This window comes from Cyprinodon tularosa, unplaced genomic scaffold (assembly GCF_016077235.1).
Source record: "Cyprinodon tularosa strain WSP-4 unplaced genomic scaffold, ASM1607723v1 ctg205, whole genome shotgun sequence".
NCBI classification, from domain to species: Eukaryota; Metazoa; Chordata; class Actinopteri; order Cyprinodontiformes; family Cyprinodontidae; genus Cyprinodon; species Cyprinodon tularosa.
Window position 1 is genome coordinate 1,144,667 of NW_024038756.1, and position 14,354 is coordinate 1,159,020.

General features: G+C 37.2%; 1 protein-coding gene across 1 annotated transcript; it reads right to left on the reverse strand.

The window, feature by feature from the left end:
- Positions 1-2,310: 2,310 nt before the first annotated feature.
- trim47 (tripartite motif containing 47) lies at positions 2,311-10,711 on the reverse strand. Its single transcript, XM_038285005.1, has 8 exons — positions 10,529-10,711; positions 9,973-10,184; positions 7,946-7,991; positions 7,683-7,778; positions 6,915-7,139; positions 6,771-6,793; positions 6,575-6,696; positions 2,311-4,011 (listed from the first exon to the last, which is right to left on the reverse strand). The coding sequence occupies exons 1-8, from the start codon at positions 10,709-10,711 to the stop codon at positions 3,482-3,484; spliced, it is 1,437 nt and encodes a 478-aa protein (XP_038140933.1). The 3' UTR covers positions 2,311-3,481.
- Positions 10,712-14,354: the final 3,643 nt, after the last annotated feature.

Consider the following 14,354-nt stretch of genomic DNA (forward strand, 5'->3'; position numbering starts at 1 on the left):
ACTACTTTATGCATTCCCAAAGTTTTTCGTTTTACATATCCTGTTCTACATTCATCAAAATTATATCCAAAGGCAAAATATACAGAATAAGTTTAAGAAAGGTGTACCTATCTGTTGAGTATCTGACACAGAATGGTTCACATGTTCTCTTTTTAGTCAGTTTTTTCACACAGGAAGATATCTGGTGGAGAGCAACTTCCAAGTTCCATCTCCTGTGTAAAAGATTTTGATCCTGCTTGATATTTACCCCCAAAATGCTGGTATAACACAGTGTTTGTATAAAGTACTATGATGTTTTAGCTTCGGCCTGTGGGACAAACTAATCTGGGTTTATGCTTAATCATGAATCAAAAATAGTTCTCTGTTGCAGGTAGGATATTTAGTGCTCATAATCAAGATAAAAACCAATTTTGTTACTGTGTGCCAAAAAAACAAAACCTGCTGTTAATGCCATCCATTTTTTTGTTGTTGTATGTAGGCAAAACAGAACATATAGGAATGCGTAGTTATTGGTCCATTCGTCATTCTGCACTTTATCTGACAAGACAGATCATTTGGCCTTTATGCAAGGTGGTTTGATTAAAGAAGCACAACATCTCAACCAAGTCCACTTCTACAGGTCATTTTTTTCTGTTTCTGGTCTTAATGTCATAATAACCAAAACAGATTTCCAAAATTAGACCCCATGGCTTTTTGCACTTTTGTCTGTTAATATCAAGAAATGACTGTAATTGTACATATGCATAAAGTAGGTGTACATATGGATTTATTGTCCACAGTATATTGCTATATATCCTACTTATTCCAGCATTTAGATGAAAACTGAGATCATGCCAAGCAGTAGCCAGCTGAATGACTGAAACTTAAGTGAAATAAAGTTGTAAACATATTTGCTGTATTTTATTTTTCCAGATGATTTTATTTATTTTGGATTTTCTTTTCTATATTATTTGTTGTACAAACTATTTTTCTAACTGTTGCGTTGGACCTTTACTCTTTGATTTGTAGCATCTCATATCTGATCTCTATTACTTCCTGGAAGAGCTTATGTTTATTATTGTCTCCTTCAGCCTGAACATTTTGTTTGACTTGCTTTTGAACATTGCACAGACTACAAATATAAAAGTTTTATCATTTTACAAGAATAACATGTAACTCTATGTATATTTCATATAACATAATCAAAGAGTGTATTGTATATTACAGTCACTTTATATTACTGATGACCAGCACTTTCATTGTGGATCATTTAGAGTATTTGTTTTCATGTGTGGCTCCTAAATGAACCCATTTTTTATATCTGTATTTAAAAACACTGTTAAACTGTCTTTCTTTTGGCGTTTTCCATTTGTAGGAAAGCTTTGTGTACTGACAAAATGATTTTTTTTCTCCCCAAATGAAACTCCTCCATTAGTATATTTCTTTCAGTGTCTTTGCCTTTGTCATTTACTTGTTTGTGTGAAATAACTAAAGCACATTTAAATAAAAAAAAAAAATGCTACATCTACCAAATATGTGTAGGCCTGTATACTACAGGAGGTCAAACTTACAAAATGAAATGACAAGACTTGTAATCCTGGAAAATGATTGTGATAATAAACGAAAAAAGCTTCAGCTGCTATCTAATCTGGGTTTTATTTAAACATGTTATTTTATGTGCATTTTGTTTGCTTTCGGCATATTGAATTTTGAGATTTTTTTTTTAATGAATAGTGAAAAATAAATAATAGCCAGCGATTAGCGATTGTGCATATTTAAATTAACAATCTAGCTCAGCTTAAATCTGCTTTAAGTAAGTTCAATGCCTGTTTAATCCAGTTGGGGAAAACTGCAGGCATTTAAGTACTGAAGATTGTCTAGTGTGCTCTTATTCTGACAGTCCTGTTTGAAAGAAACTGGTTCACATTGATGCATCTTTATCAGGTTTGTTCATTTGTTCTGCAATAAGCCAACAATCTAAACAGAGAAGCAGCAAAAAGTCACCTGTGAGTCATTAGCCTTGCAAGAGATGAAACAGTTTTCTCACCTCCTCCTTAAATGTTCTGGGTGACAAAAGTGAATCAGCATCATCAGATTGGTCTGTTATTTAAAAGAGGGGGGGCAGGGCTTGACTAGAAATACAAGGATGATGAAAAAAAAAATTTAAGTGAAATTGTTTGTCATACAGCTATAAATAAATGTTGTAAAAAGCACACATGCGTGTAGGCAGCCTGATGATTATAATGTTAGCTTCAATTAAAAATGAAACTGTGAAAATATGTTAAAAAGATGTAATCCTACACAGCCAGAAAAGAAAATGGGCTCGAGAAGTTGATTTACCCAAACTGGATTTATTTTAGCAAAGCATACAAGTTTAGAAGAAATTGAAAAGGGTAAATAAATGGCAATTTAAAACAAAGCTTTTTCCTGTTCATTTTATTGAAATGAAAAATAATGAATCTTCATACAGAGGGCAACAGCCTGAAAGTAAGTCACTTTGTGACACATCTGAGAAGAATACTTAGTTTAAAATGTAACTAAAATGAACAAGACTGGGTAAATAAATCCATTAAGGTAAACAGCCACGGACAAAACACAGAATAATAAAAAGGTCTTAAAAAAAAATAAGTCCAAATCATAAAGAACAGTTTCTTCAAGACTAAGTTAATAATATCCTTTAAAAAAAAAAAAAGTCAACATATTTCTGTTTCAACAGCCATTTAAGAACACATATTAACAAAGAAGCAAAAAAAAGAAAAATATTCTTAACATAAAAAAATCAGCCCTAAATAAAGTCAAAATTTCAGTAAATGACAATAAGATACATTTATCATTCATAAAGAACAGTAATCAATAAAAAATAAAATAAAAAAGCAAAAAGATGCAATACCAACATTCAACACTTCCATCATATCAAGCTCTTGCTCTTAAAAATTGTTTTTAATGGAATGCAAAAAGAAACATATTTAGCCACCAAGTAGGACAACAGCTAAATATTTAGTCCTGTTGGTTAAGAATTAACCATTTTGAATTTTTAGGTAAACCTCAATGCAAAACGCTTTCAATATTGCAAAGTTCTGCTGCACAGATTGGTCTCTAATTTACAAAGCAGGACTGGCACAGATGGAAGGAATAATGAAGGCCGTTTTAAAATGTATTTAACAAAGCCATTTCAATAAAATCTTATCACCCATCAGTCCTAGACATAGAAACTTGAAGTCAAAGCCAAGCCACTCTCCAAACCCCCACTGTGGTTATGAGGGGTGGGTTTGTACAGTTTGTGTACAATTTATCTTTTTAGGGGGATGAGAGAGTCCAGGATGTGATTATTTCCCTGTTTAAGCTGAACTGCATCACTAAAATGCAGGACCTGCTAGTGATCTCCCATTTGCACAAAATAAGCAGCTCCCAGAAGCAACATTTTCACCCGTCTGTAGGAAAATAGGATGCTTTCTGACAGGTTCACCTGAAGGTGCAGGTTGGACCCTGGACAGCTGCTCTGTTAATAATAGTGGCATATCTGCAGCCTGCTGCCTACATCGTTCTTCCCCGGGCTGAAGAAAGGATAGACAGGCTCCCGGAACCAGGTGTCGAACATGTAAAGTCTCTTCATTGTAACGGCATCGTAAAAACTGAGGCGCCCATTGTCATAGTCCAGATAAACACCGACGCGAGGCGAGTTCCAGTAGTCAGATAGTGGGATTCGGCCATCTTCCACTATGGCGTACAGACGGTCCTGCAGACAAAGGGTCCAGTATCCTGCAGAAGGAGTAAGGTTAACGAAGCCCTTTCTGTTGCTGCACTCGGTCGTAACCCCAAGGTACCACACTCCTTTGTCCCTGACATCCACTTCCCAGTAGTGCTGGCCACTTGCATACTGGGCTGTGGCGAGGACACCGCAGAAGCGGTTAAAGCGGCCAGGAAGATCCGGCTCATGGCTGCGAATGCGGCCCTCCTCCACTTTGGTGTCAAAGTCCGAGATAAGCAGGTTTGCATGAGCGGTGTCAGGGTCTAGTGTCAGGTTCTGAGGCACTATGCAGACAAAAAAAAATAAAAAATTAAATTAACATAGAGACAGAAGAATGATGAATTGTAGGACTGAGACTGAGAAGTTTTGTTCTTTTTTGTAAACAATAGGATGGGATGCAAAAGGTTATCCGCCAAGTGATCAAACGAAAACAGTTTTTGATGAAAGATCCACATGCAGGGCATGTAATGAAAATATTAAAAGTATAAAATCAATTAGGGTAGGGCTGGACAATACAGGCACAACATATATCATAATATGATTCGTAATTTTGGTTGATGCAGTCGCTATAAACTATATGAAAGCCTCAAAAATATGCCAAAATAGGCCGCAATAAATGCCTGAATAAAATTCTTAAAAACTGTTTATTTTACTCTTCCAAGTCTATAAAACTCCTCAATTAAAATTTTAGATTTAAAATAAATAAAACCAAAAATGTAACGATATCCATGTGGAGATGAAATAAGCATTTAACCAGGTAAAGATCTCTCCCTCCTCATATTACTCAGTCAAGTGGTTGTTTTATCTTTCATTTTCTGTTATTTTATTCATGGTTAATCATCATATTTTACAAGTCACCTATGACGAAATACTATGTTTACATATCAATATAATAAATAGGCAAAATAACTCATAACTAGCTCTGAAAATACAAACTAAAGGTCAGGAGTCAATCTAAAACTTCTAACTTTAGACGAGCCATTTTTTATGCTTCAAAAAAGTTCAAAAACAGTCAACTAGACTTTGTTTTCCAAGTTTAAAGACATTTCACTTCCCATCCAGGAAGCTTTTTCAATTCAAATATCTGGATTAGCAGTGAGTTCCAAGCTTTTAAGAATGGCCACATAAAGCCTAGTTATGTCTTAGAAAACATGCAAATTGAACCGGAAGAACAGGTCCACCCCTTTAGCAATGGGGAGTCGTTGAGGTTGTTGTTGGCCTGGCTGACCAGGCGACATGTTTTGGTCCCCTGCATGGTGATGGGGGATGGATATCCTCGGAATAGTGCGTGAGTATTAGAAGGTTGTTTATTAACCTTTTTGGAATGACTATGACCTGCTGATGCTGGAGCTAGTATTTTAAATGGATTTTTTAAACCTTTGGTTTATTTCTACAATTCTCATCTTTAGTAAAACAAAACAGAATCCAGCTACACCAGAAAAGCTTCATAGTGTGAACCAAAACTGTATCACCTCGAAGATTAGCTTGTTCAAAGTTAAATTAATCAATTCACACACCCCATACTATCATAGCACGGCTCCCTGTCAGTGGTCAGAGCTCTTGCAGAGCCCCCGCTCTGCTCTTTACTGTACATCCTCTTTTATTTAAAATGCTGCACATAGAGCTGTTGTTTACCAGCATCACATAAACTACATGGTCTGCCCACAACATGTTTCTTATTTATTAACCACTAAGATCAGAGACAATTGGGGGGTGTGTACAGGCCTTCCAAACCAGGGGCATTTGGGCTACGTTCACACTGCAGGCCTTGATGCTCAATTCTGATTTTTTTGTGAAATCCGATTTTTTTGCATTACCGTTTTCATTTTCAAACATTTGAGACTTGTATGTGATCTCCTGTGTGAACTGCATTCATTCAGATTAAGTGTACCGCATGCACAGTAGAGTACGCAATGACGTCACAAGCCAGCGTGCTCCATGTTTACGGAAGTAAACATGGATGGTAGCGCTGGAACGACCCTTCCCAAAGACCTTCCCAAACCTTAAAACCTCTATCTTTTCAAGATGGTTAAAAAAAATATTGCTCTCCGCATCATCGTCTGCCATGATGTGTGTGTTTTTTTCTGCCGCCTCTGTGTAACAAGAAGCAGAATAGTAACCTTTGTCGGGTATTAATGGCGCTCAGGTCGGATGAATGCGACCTCGCCGCTCAGACAGAGGTCACATTTGAAAAGATCAGATTTGTATCGGATTCAGGACCACATAGCCGAGTGGCCTGGGTTGGACTGGGGGAAAAAATAAATAAATAAAATGGATATGTGTTGTTCAGACAGCCATGAAAAGATCAGATCCAAGTCGCATGTGTTCAAAAAACATAAAAAAATCGGATTTGGGTCACTTCAGGCTGCGGTGTGAACGTAGCCTTGGACGTCTTATTTTGTAGCTAAAACTTACTGCATTGAAGCTTAGCTAACCGCTGAACTCTGCTAACAGCTGAAGGCTGAGGCACACATCAGTGATGGAGCCAACGTGTCAGTCAGTCAGTGACACTCGCTGTAACTATACTGTATAACAGAATACCAGAAAAGTGTTTAAAAGGAATATCGTCATAACGTACACCTAAGTGATTATATATATTTATACTGAATTATTGTCCAGCCCTATAATTGGGCTTACATTTTTAAACATGCAAAGAGAAAACTAATGATTGATCAGCCACATCAATTGGTGGAGCTGCTTCTAAAAACAGAAAGAACACTTTTACTAAAACTATAATTTTTCTAAGCCCAACATATCCTGTGTAGTTGCAATGGCAATTTGTCACTTTAAAGCTTAACTTCATCTGCATAATTCCTACGACACCATTATTTTTTTGCATAAACTTACTGGTGTGCAGCACATGCATCATCTTCTTCCACATGATGAGTTGTAAAGGCCCTGAGAAGTCTGTAAATTCAGTCATACAATCAACGGGCTCAAGGGACGTGAAAGACTTGTGATGCATCACTCTGGAGAGGAGATAAGAATGTTAGCATCATTTTCTTCTTTATGTTGATCAAAATCTTAAAGCATAGGTACTTACTCATTAAATGTCTTGGCAAGGCTCTGTTGGGATAAAAAAAAAGTGACATTAATTGTTACAGTGCATTTTTATCATTAATTTACTGTTGAAAAAAAGTTAGCTGTGTCTATTCAGAATCTAATTATGACTCCATGTTTAGCTGACCTCAAAGTTGGTCTTTCCACCAATGTGATTGTGAATGTCGGCTATCAGTTTGTCCACATCTGCTGCTTCGCTCTCAACCAAATCCAGGTTGTCATCAATAACGGCCAACGTGGCTGCTTCCTCTGCATCCAAGCTATCCAGAAGGGAGTCTTTCTCATCCAATAGAAACTGGACCAAGGCCCCGACATCAGCTTCAATCTTCTCCTTGAGTTGCTGCTTGTTCAACTAAAGGAAAAATGTTTAAATATTAATAGAAAGGATGATAAAAAGTCACAAAGAGACTAGACAGACCACAGCAGACCTTGAAATGTTCTTACATATTCCACAACCGAGAAAGGAATACGCTAACTTTAAGTAATGTTTGTTATTTAACCAAATACATGATTCCAGAAAAAAAACACACATGCAAACTGAGGTAAGTCGGTTTGTGGATGCTTTGTTGCAGCAGGGCCTGACCATCTGTCAGAAAGAACACCTAAAGCATAACTACACTAGCCAACATGGCAACAACCCAATTCAAAGATGGAGTGGCTAAAAATTAATGTAGCTTTGATCAAGCTTAAATTGAGGCACCTGCAGGATGTTTAAGCCCAGACTGTGATCTTACTGGGATGCTGTTTAGTGACTTAAAAAAAAGGGCCGCTGTACAAGAAAGGAACAATCTAAAAAACCTCACAGGTCAAAGCAAAGACTGGACCAACTGTTGTCAGTAACTGGTAGATGGTTAAAAGAAGCAATCCAAGAAAAATGAAGTTACTCTTCACATACCCGCACTTCATTTTTAGTCCGCTCATCTCTTGTCCTAATTTTGGCATACTGTGACTTCTGCCAATTGAGCTCAATCAGCCTCAGTTTCAAATCCGTCTGGAATAAATCACAATACACAAAAACAAAAAAAAAGGAAATACATTGATTAGATATTGCAGATTAAAATTCAAATACAGCAATAAGTAATCATAAACACTGCCACAAACTGACCCATCTACCAAATCAGCGGGTAGATTTGCAGTTCTAAAGACATTAAACCTTACCTTCATATCATTTGCCACTTCTGGCACCGGAGCCACCTGATGGCGCCTGGAAAGCAAAAGCTCATGGTTACTAATCAAGGTATTTACAATTCCCTGTAGAGCTCCTTTATAGAAATACCTCCACAACTCACTGAATAACTAGAGATCTTTTCGAGTCCTTTAACTAGAGAAAACCCACTAAGTTAATGTGTATTTTATAACATTAAAAATTAATTTAGAAACTGATCTATCAAGATCAATAACGTGAAATCATTATTTGTCTCCTTTTAAAGCCTTTATTTAAAAAACATCCCATCGAGGGCTAAGCAATAAATATCAAATTATATATCAGAATGAACACCTGATCAATGTGAAAAGATATATATCCAATAAACTATTCAATAATTCCCCTGAATTTTGATCAAGAAACACATGGTGTTCAGGAGGATGTAGGTGGGGGAAAATATTTGGCTTCTCAATCTCTTGCAGGCAAACAAGTTTGGTGGAAGGGTTGATCTATTTTTCTGGTTTATGTTTAAATAAATGTTAGTGATTACATTACAACTTAATCATTGCCCCTGTCCTTTTATTAAATAAGTAAACAAAACAGTATGCAATAATTATCAATAACTGATATGAAAGGCTTATATTTTACAGCAATATCACAGAGCCTTAATCCCATCTTGGATTTAAAACAAATTTTTTTGCAGTCACATTCCTTACCCCCTCCTCTTTTACTCTTAGGCTACATTCACACTGCAAGCCTTGAAACTCAATTCCGATTTTTTTGTGAAATCCTATTTTTCTTTTTTGCATTGCCATTGACAAATATATGACCTATTTAAACTGCATTCATACAGCTTAAGCGTCCCGCATGCGCAGCAGAGGACGCAATGATGTCACAAGCCAACGGGCTTCGTGTTTACGGAAATAAAGCTGGAGCACATCTAGCGATCTTTCCAAACCTTAAAACCTCAATCTTTTCAAGATGGTAGAAAAAAATAAAAATAAAATACTGCTCTCCGCATTATCGTCTGCCGTGATGTTTGTTTTTCTTGCCGCTTCTGTGTTGCAAGAAGCAGAATAGTGACCTATGTCGGTTACTTATGGCATTCAGGTCGGATGAATGTGACCTGACCATTCAGACACAGGTCGCATTTGAAAAGATCATATTCAGGACCACATAGCCAAGTCGCCTGGAAAAAAATCGGATCTGTGTTTTTCAGACTGCCATGAAAAGATCAGATCCAGGTCGAATGTGGGGGAAAAAAAATCGGATTTGGGTCACTTCAGGTTGCAGTGTCAATGTAGCCTTAAGGCTGATTTATACTTCGAAACTAGGTCGTCTGCTTAGGTGTCACAGTGAACAAACTCGTGAAGTTAGACCAGCTAGAAGAGCAAGGAGCACATGTGACAGTTTTTCCACCTGGCTCCCCGCTCTTTCTCGCCCTCATGTCCCTCTGTTGTCGGACAAACTCGCCCCCACTTCCTCACCGTCTCAGTCATATCTAGACCCACAGCATATAGCGCAGACCACACTTAAATATTGAGCATAAATCAAAAATGTCTGCCTCAAGCTCCCAGCTACACACTGCTGTAGGAGTATAACCAGCCCTTTAGGCTACTGTTATGGGATTCTTCTGCATCTTGAAGTAGAGGGGTAAAGAGATGAGTTAAAAGAACAAAAAAAAATATTAAAGCTTATTTTTTATAAGTCAAACACCAAGATGCTGAACAATACATTAAATACATCTGTATATGTCTACAAGCCAAAGTAAGCCATTTAAAATTATAGCATTGATCCTTTTAAGGAAGGAAATGGAACAGCACACTTATGACCTTATTCTACACTGTGTGGATTTATTAAATTAGTAAGGTGAAAAAGTGAATTATATTAAATGTTATGATGTTAATTTATGCTATGATGATTTTTTTTATTATTAATTAAATTTGGCCAATAAAAAGACGTGACAATCACATTTTTACATCCCTTTTTAGCACGCATTATGTTAAAATGCTTCAAGGTTTCGAGAGGAAGGGGCCCAAACCTGTGAGCTCTGGATTCCCTGCAGACAACACAAATGGGCTCCTCATCAGTTTGGCAGTAGAGTTTCAGCTCTTCGCCATGTTGGTCACACTTTCCTTCCGGTTTCACGGACTTAGAAGGAGGAGAAGAAGAACCAAGATGCTCGAGGTCATCCAGTTTGGCCACTAGGTTCTGCACCAAGTAGTTTTTAGTGAAGCTCCTTTTGTTAAACACCTTAGAAACAAATAAAGCAAAAGATATAATTATAAGACCATTAACTGCTCTCCAGTTTGTACTGGTAAACTAAAGCCAGCTGCCATAACAACTGTAGCTAGAAATTTGGCTAGTCCAATTTCTACCGTTAACCTGCTGTTTGGTTAAAATATATAAATATTTTTTTTAACACTGACAAAACGAAATAACTGTCAAAACCATTTGGAGGAAGCAGGTTTTGCCAAAGCATAACTTTGCTAATATATCAGGTATCACTCATTTTATAGAGAGAAAAAAACAACAAAAAAACTCGCGGCTGTGGAAAAAAACAACAAAAAAACAGCAGTTAGCGTTCATTAACTCACCGTCCGGCACTGAGGACACTGATACCCGTAGTCTCCGCCATTTTCATCCCAGTGCATGCAGATACAATAACGACAGAAATTATGTCCGCACTTTAGAATGACCGGATCTTTAAAGAAGTCCAAACAAATAGCACATGTGAGCTCTTTCTTCAGCTCGTCTCCGGTTGCCCCAGCGGTCGCCATGTTTACGAACTAACAGCAGGGTTGTCAACGCACCGCTGCTTTCTGCAGGAAGTGAGGAGGGAACCAGAATGGAGTAGAGGGGATACTTTGTTTGACGTCATTCACCCCCCATAACCAATCAGATTATGCGCTTTATATCACGTTTACTTTATTTTCCTTCGCCAACCAGCCTAAAAATACATAAGTTAAAAGCTTTAAAACGAATTCATCTTTAATCGCACGAGCTTAATCTGTCACATATTGAATAAGATTAATCCAACCTTTAAATTATGCATTTTGTCAGTTTGAGGGAAATAAATCCCATCTTATAAAATATATTGGATCTAAAAAAACCTATCTATCAAACTACCAGGTTTTTTATTTAGGAAACTGAGATCATGATAGATCTTTTTAAAACGTTTCCCAACAACAAAAACATTAGGAGAAAATATTAAAAAGCAGCAATAGTGTGCACACTTTAAGATGATCTTGTTTGCACAGGGTAATACTTTCTAAGACAAATTTAGATTAAGTAAACATGAGCAACTGCTATAGTAAGCTATGCAGAAAACAATTACTCTATACAAAATTTCTTATACAAAATTTTGTGTGAGATGTAGTTAGTTTTAATGTTGAAGTTACATGCTCTTAAAGTGTTTAGTGCATGATTTATTGTCATCAAGGTGAGAGAGGAAAAAGGGGAGGTCAAACCTTTATGAGAAACTGGATAAAGGAACCAACTTGCCTTCCTGGCAAGTTTCACTGTGATCATTGAAGGAGAGTGTTCATACCAAAACCTGTAATAACTAACAGGAGCAACACGCAAATTATCTCTGTTTATATGAAGAAGACCGAGAACATTTAGAGATACAGTGAAAAGAGGCATCTAAATTTTATTTACTGAAAAGGGTAAAGGGAAAAAAAGTTATTATATTTCGTTAAGTTTTGACTGTAAAAAGTAATCATTTGCAAAAATTTGTGGTATATCTGTTACATGAGTATGAATGTTATAAAACAAACTTTGAATACTTATCTTTTTCTCAGGTCTGTGTAATGAAGATATATATACATTTTTTAAGCTAAAAGAAGTAAAGAGCTAAGCTAAAGCTGCAGCAAAACTTATTGTTCATATGTATCAGGGCAGATTTACAGAACAGAGTGCAGAAAACAACAGGTGCAGATGGGAAGTCTGAGAATGACCTTGCTCCGACACACACACAGAAAAAAGCTGATTAAAAGTGGAGCAGAAAGGCAGGAAGCGACTCCATATTTGGAGATAGGAAGTAGGGAGTGTGATCATTCTGTCGCACTGTCTGTGTGAAACTGTAAGATTTTCCCCTATGAAGATAATAAAAAGAGCCGGTAATGCAGGGGGGGTCAGAGTTGCTGTTCGCAGATGCGTGCTGCTGATGCTCCTCTCCCTATGCAAAGGCGAATCGAAGCTTTGTTGTCCAGAATTTTTTATAACACTCCATCTCAGTTAAGTTACCTGCACTCGAATTAACGGAAAACACGGAAAACCGTGTTTTCCCCCGGAAAAGCGTTTTTTTTTTAACAGTAACCAGAAAGGTTGACTGATTGCATGTAACCAACAGAAAATTTGGGGAGTTCCGGCAAAAACTTACATCCTTATTAAGTAGAAGAGATATTTAGAAAAGACAAGCATGACTTTGCTTAGTCTTATTACAGAAGACATGTAAACAGAAGACGGACCAAAGATCGAAACCAGGGGAGAGCAACTGGGTCCTTATGAGCCAGTGAGGCTATGTCCATTTGCCTAATTCTGTGGTTCCCCTCCAGTCTTGGTTTCAGAAGTCTGCGAACAGACTGTGGTGACTCTGAACTGGTGAGTAGAGAGTGGAGGAGGGGTTTGACTCATCTGCAACAGTAACAGGAGGAACTGAGCTTGCTAATGTTAAATTGCTTTTTATTTTTATTTGAAAAGAACTCAAGATTAAACAGGTATTGAGCTTTAAATGGGGGAGTGTTGGCCTTGTGGTTAGAGCAGTGCTCTTGTTTTGAGAAGGTTGCAAGTATCCAGTTCACCCCAGCCTCCACTCTTGGTCCCTCAGCAAGACCCTTAACCCCACACTGCTCCCCGGGCACCACACCATGGCAGCCCACTGCTCCACAAGGGGATAGGTTAAACGCAGAGTGGTAATTTCTCCATTGTGAGATAAATAGATTTCAATTTCTAATCTATTTTTTCTGTTTCTAAAAGTCTCTCTTGGCAAATATACTTCTAAAGAGGATCTTGACATGAAATTACAACCATATTTCATTTTAGGTTCTGAACAGGAATTGTGTTCTTCATGCTAAGCAGAGATGGCAAAAGTACTCACTTTCCGTACTTGAGTAAAAGTACAGATACTTGTGTTAAAAAATACTCTGGTAAAAGTGGAAGTACTGATTAAACTTCTTTACTCAAGTAAAAGTAACAAAGTACAGGGTTGTAAATTTACTTAAAGTATAAAAGTAAAAGTAGAAACCACTTTTTTCATGCCGTTGCCTACATTTTAAATGGATGTCTGCCAATAGGACTAGATCTCCGTTGTGTTCATTTTCAATCATCTCGTCGTCCATGCTACTATGCTAACGCCACCGCCACCAAGCTGCAATGATTTGCCGCCAATGAATACCGCCGAATCTGTCGATTCATCTTGTAGTGGTGCGTCAAATGCAACGTAGATTCCCATCCATTTAGATTGAATTTGGTATTGATGACGTGAAAAATAATAATGGTAACTCCATTGAAATGATTCAAAACTAAAGTAACGAGCCAATTTTTTAAAATGTAAGGAGTAGAAAGTACAGATATTTGTGTAAAAATGTAAGGAGTAGAAGTAAAAAGTCGCCATAAAAATAAGTAGTAAAGTAAAGTAAAGTAAAAATATCAGAAAAATCTACTTGAGTACAGTAACGAAGTATTTGTACTCCGTTACTTCCCATCTCTGATGCTAAGTGAAGTTTATTCATTCAGTCCTGTATTAAGAACACACATCTATAGCACAGATGTGAAAGCTCAAACTGTCTCAAAAACTTGAAAGCTATTAGGTATCTCCTCTGTTTACTCTGATTTCTTTCCTCAGTGGGTCGTGTGAAGGACTGGACATCGTAGCCTTTTTTTCTGAAACCCTTTTGTGAGTTCCCTTTGCTTGGTGTTTGGATGCATTATCCTGCTGAAATGTCCATCCTCATTGCCTCTATAAAATGCTTCAGCATTTCTCTACATAGCTGTGTTCGGTTACTGAGTGTCAGTACCATATGCTGTCTCACACCAGGGTGTTCTCACATCTAGATTTTACGGTAGATGTTTTCAGGGTGATGCACCAACCAATTACTCCTTTAAACATGGAATCTTGAAAGGAGAAGCAAATAGTAAAATTTTTGTCCCATTTAACATTATTCACCACATATTCTCCCAACATTTGATCACTTTGTTAATCAGAAAACCTAAAATAAGCTTCAAATCAGACATCAGACATGAAAAAAAGGGAACGTTGATAGAGAACTGACAGCACAACAGGGAGAAAACATGCAGTGTAAAAGATCACAGAATGAGGCAGATAAATAGAATAATTCAGCATAAAATGAGAACTAGTGAACCAATATACTGAGGCAGGGATGGAAGAGCTAATAAGATGAACTGGGGATCATCTGATGC

What these genes read in the sequence shown, in the direction of transcription:
- trim47 (XM_038285005.1), bottom strand. Translation starts at nt 10,711, where the DNA reads ATGGCGACCGCTGGGGCAACCGGAGACGAGCTGAAGAAAGAGCTCACA. An exon ending in AGGGAATCCAGAGCTCACAG is followed by an intron (nt 7,992 to 9,972) that starts GTTTGGGCCCCT and finishes TTTGCTTTCCAG; the next exon opens with GCGCCATCAGGTGGCTCCGG. An exon ending in GTGGAAAGACCAACTTTGAG is followed by an intron (nt 6,794 to 6,914) that starts GTCAGCTAAACA and finishes TTATCCCAACAG; the next exon opens with AGCCTTGCCAAGACATTTAA.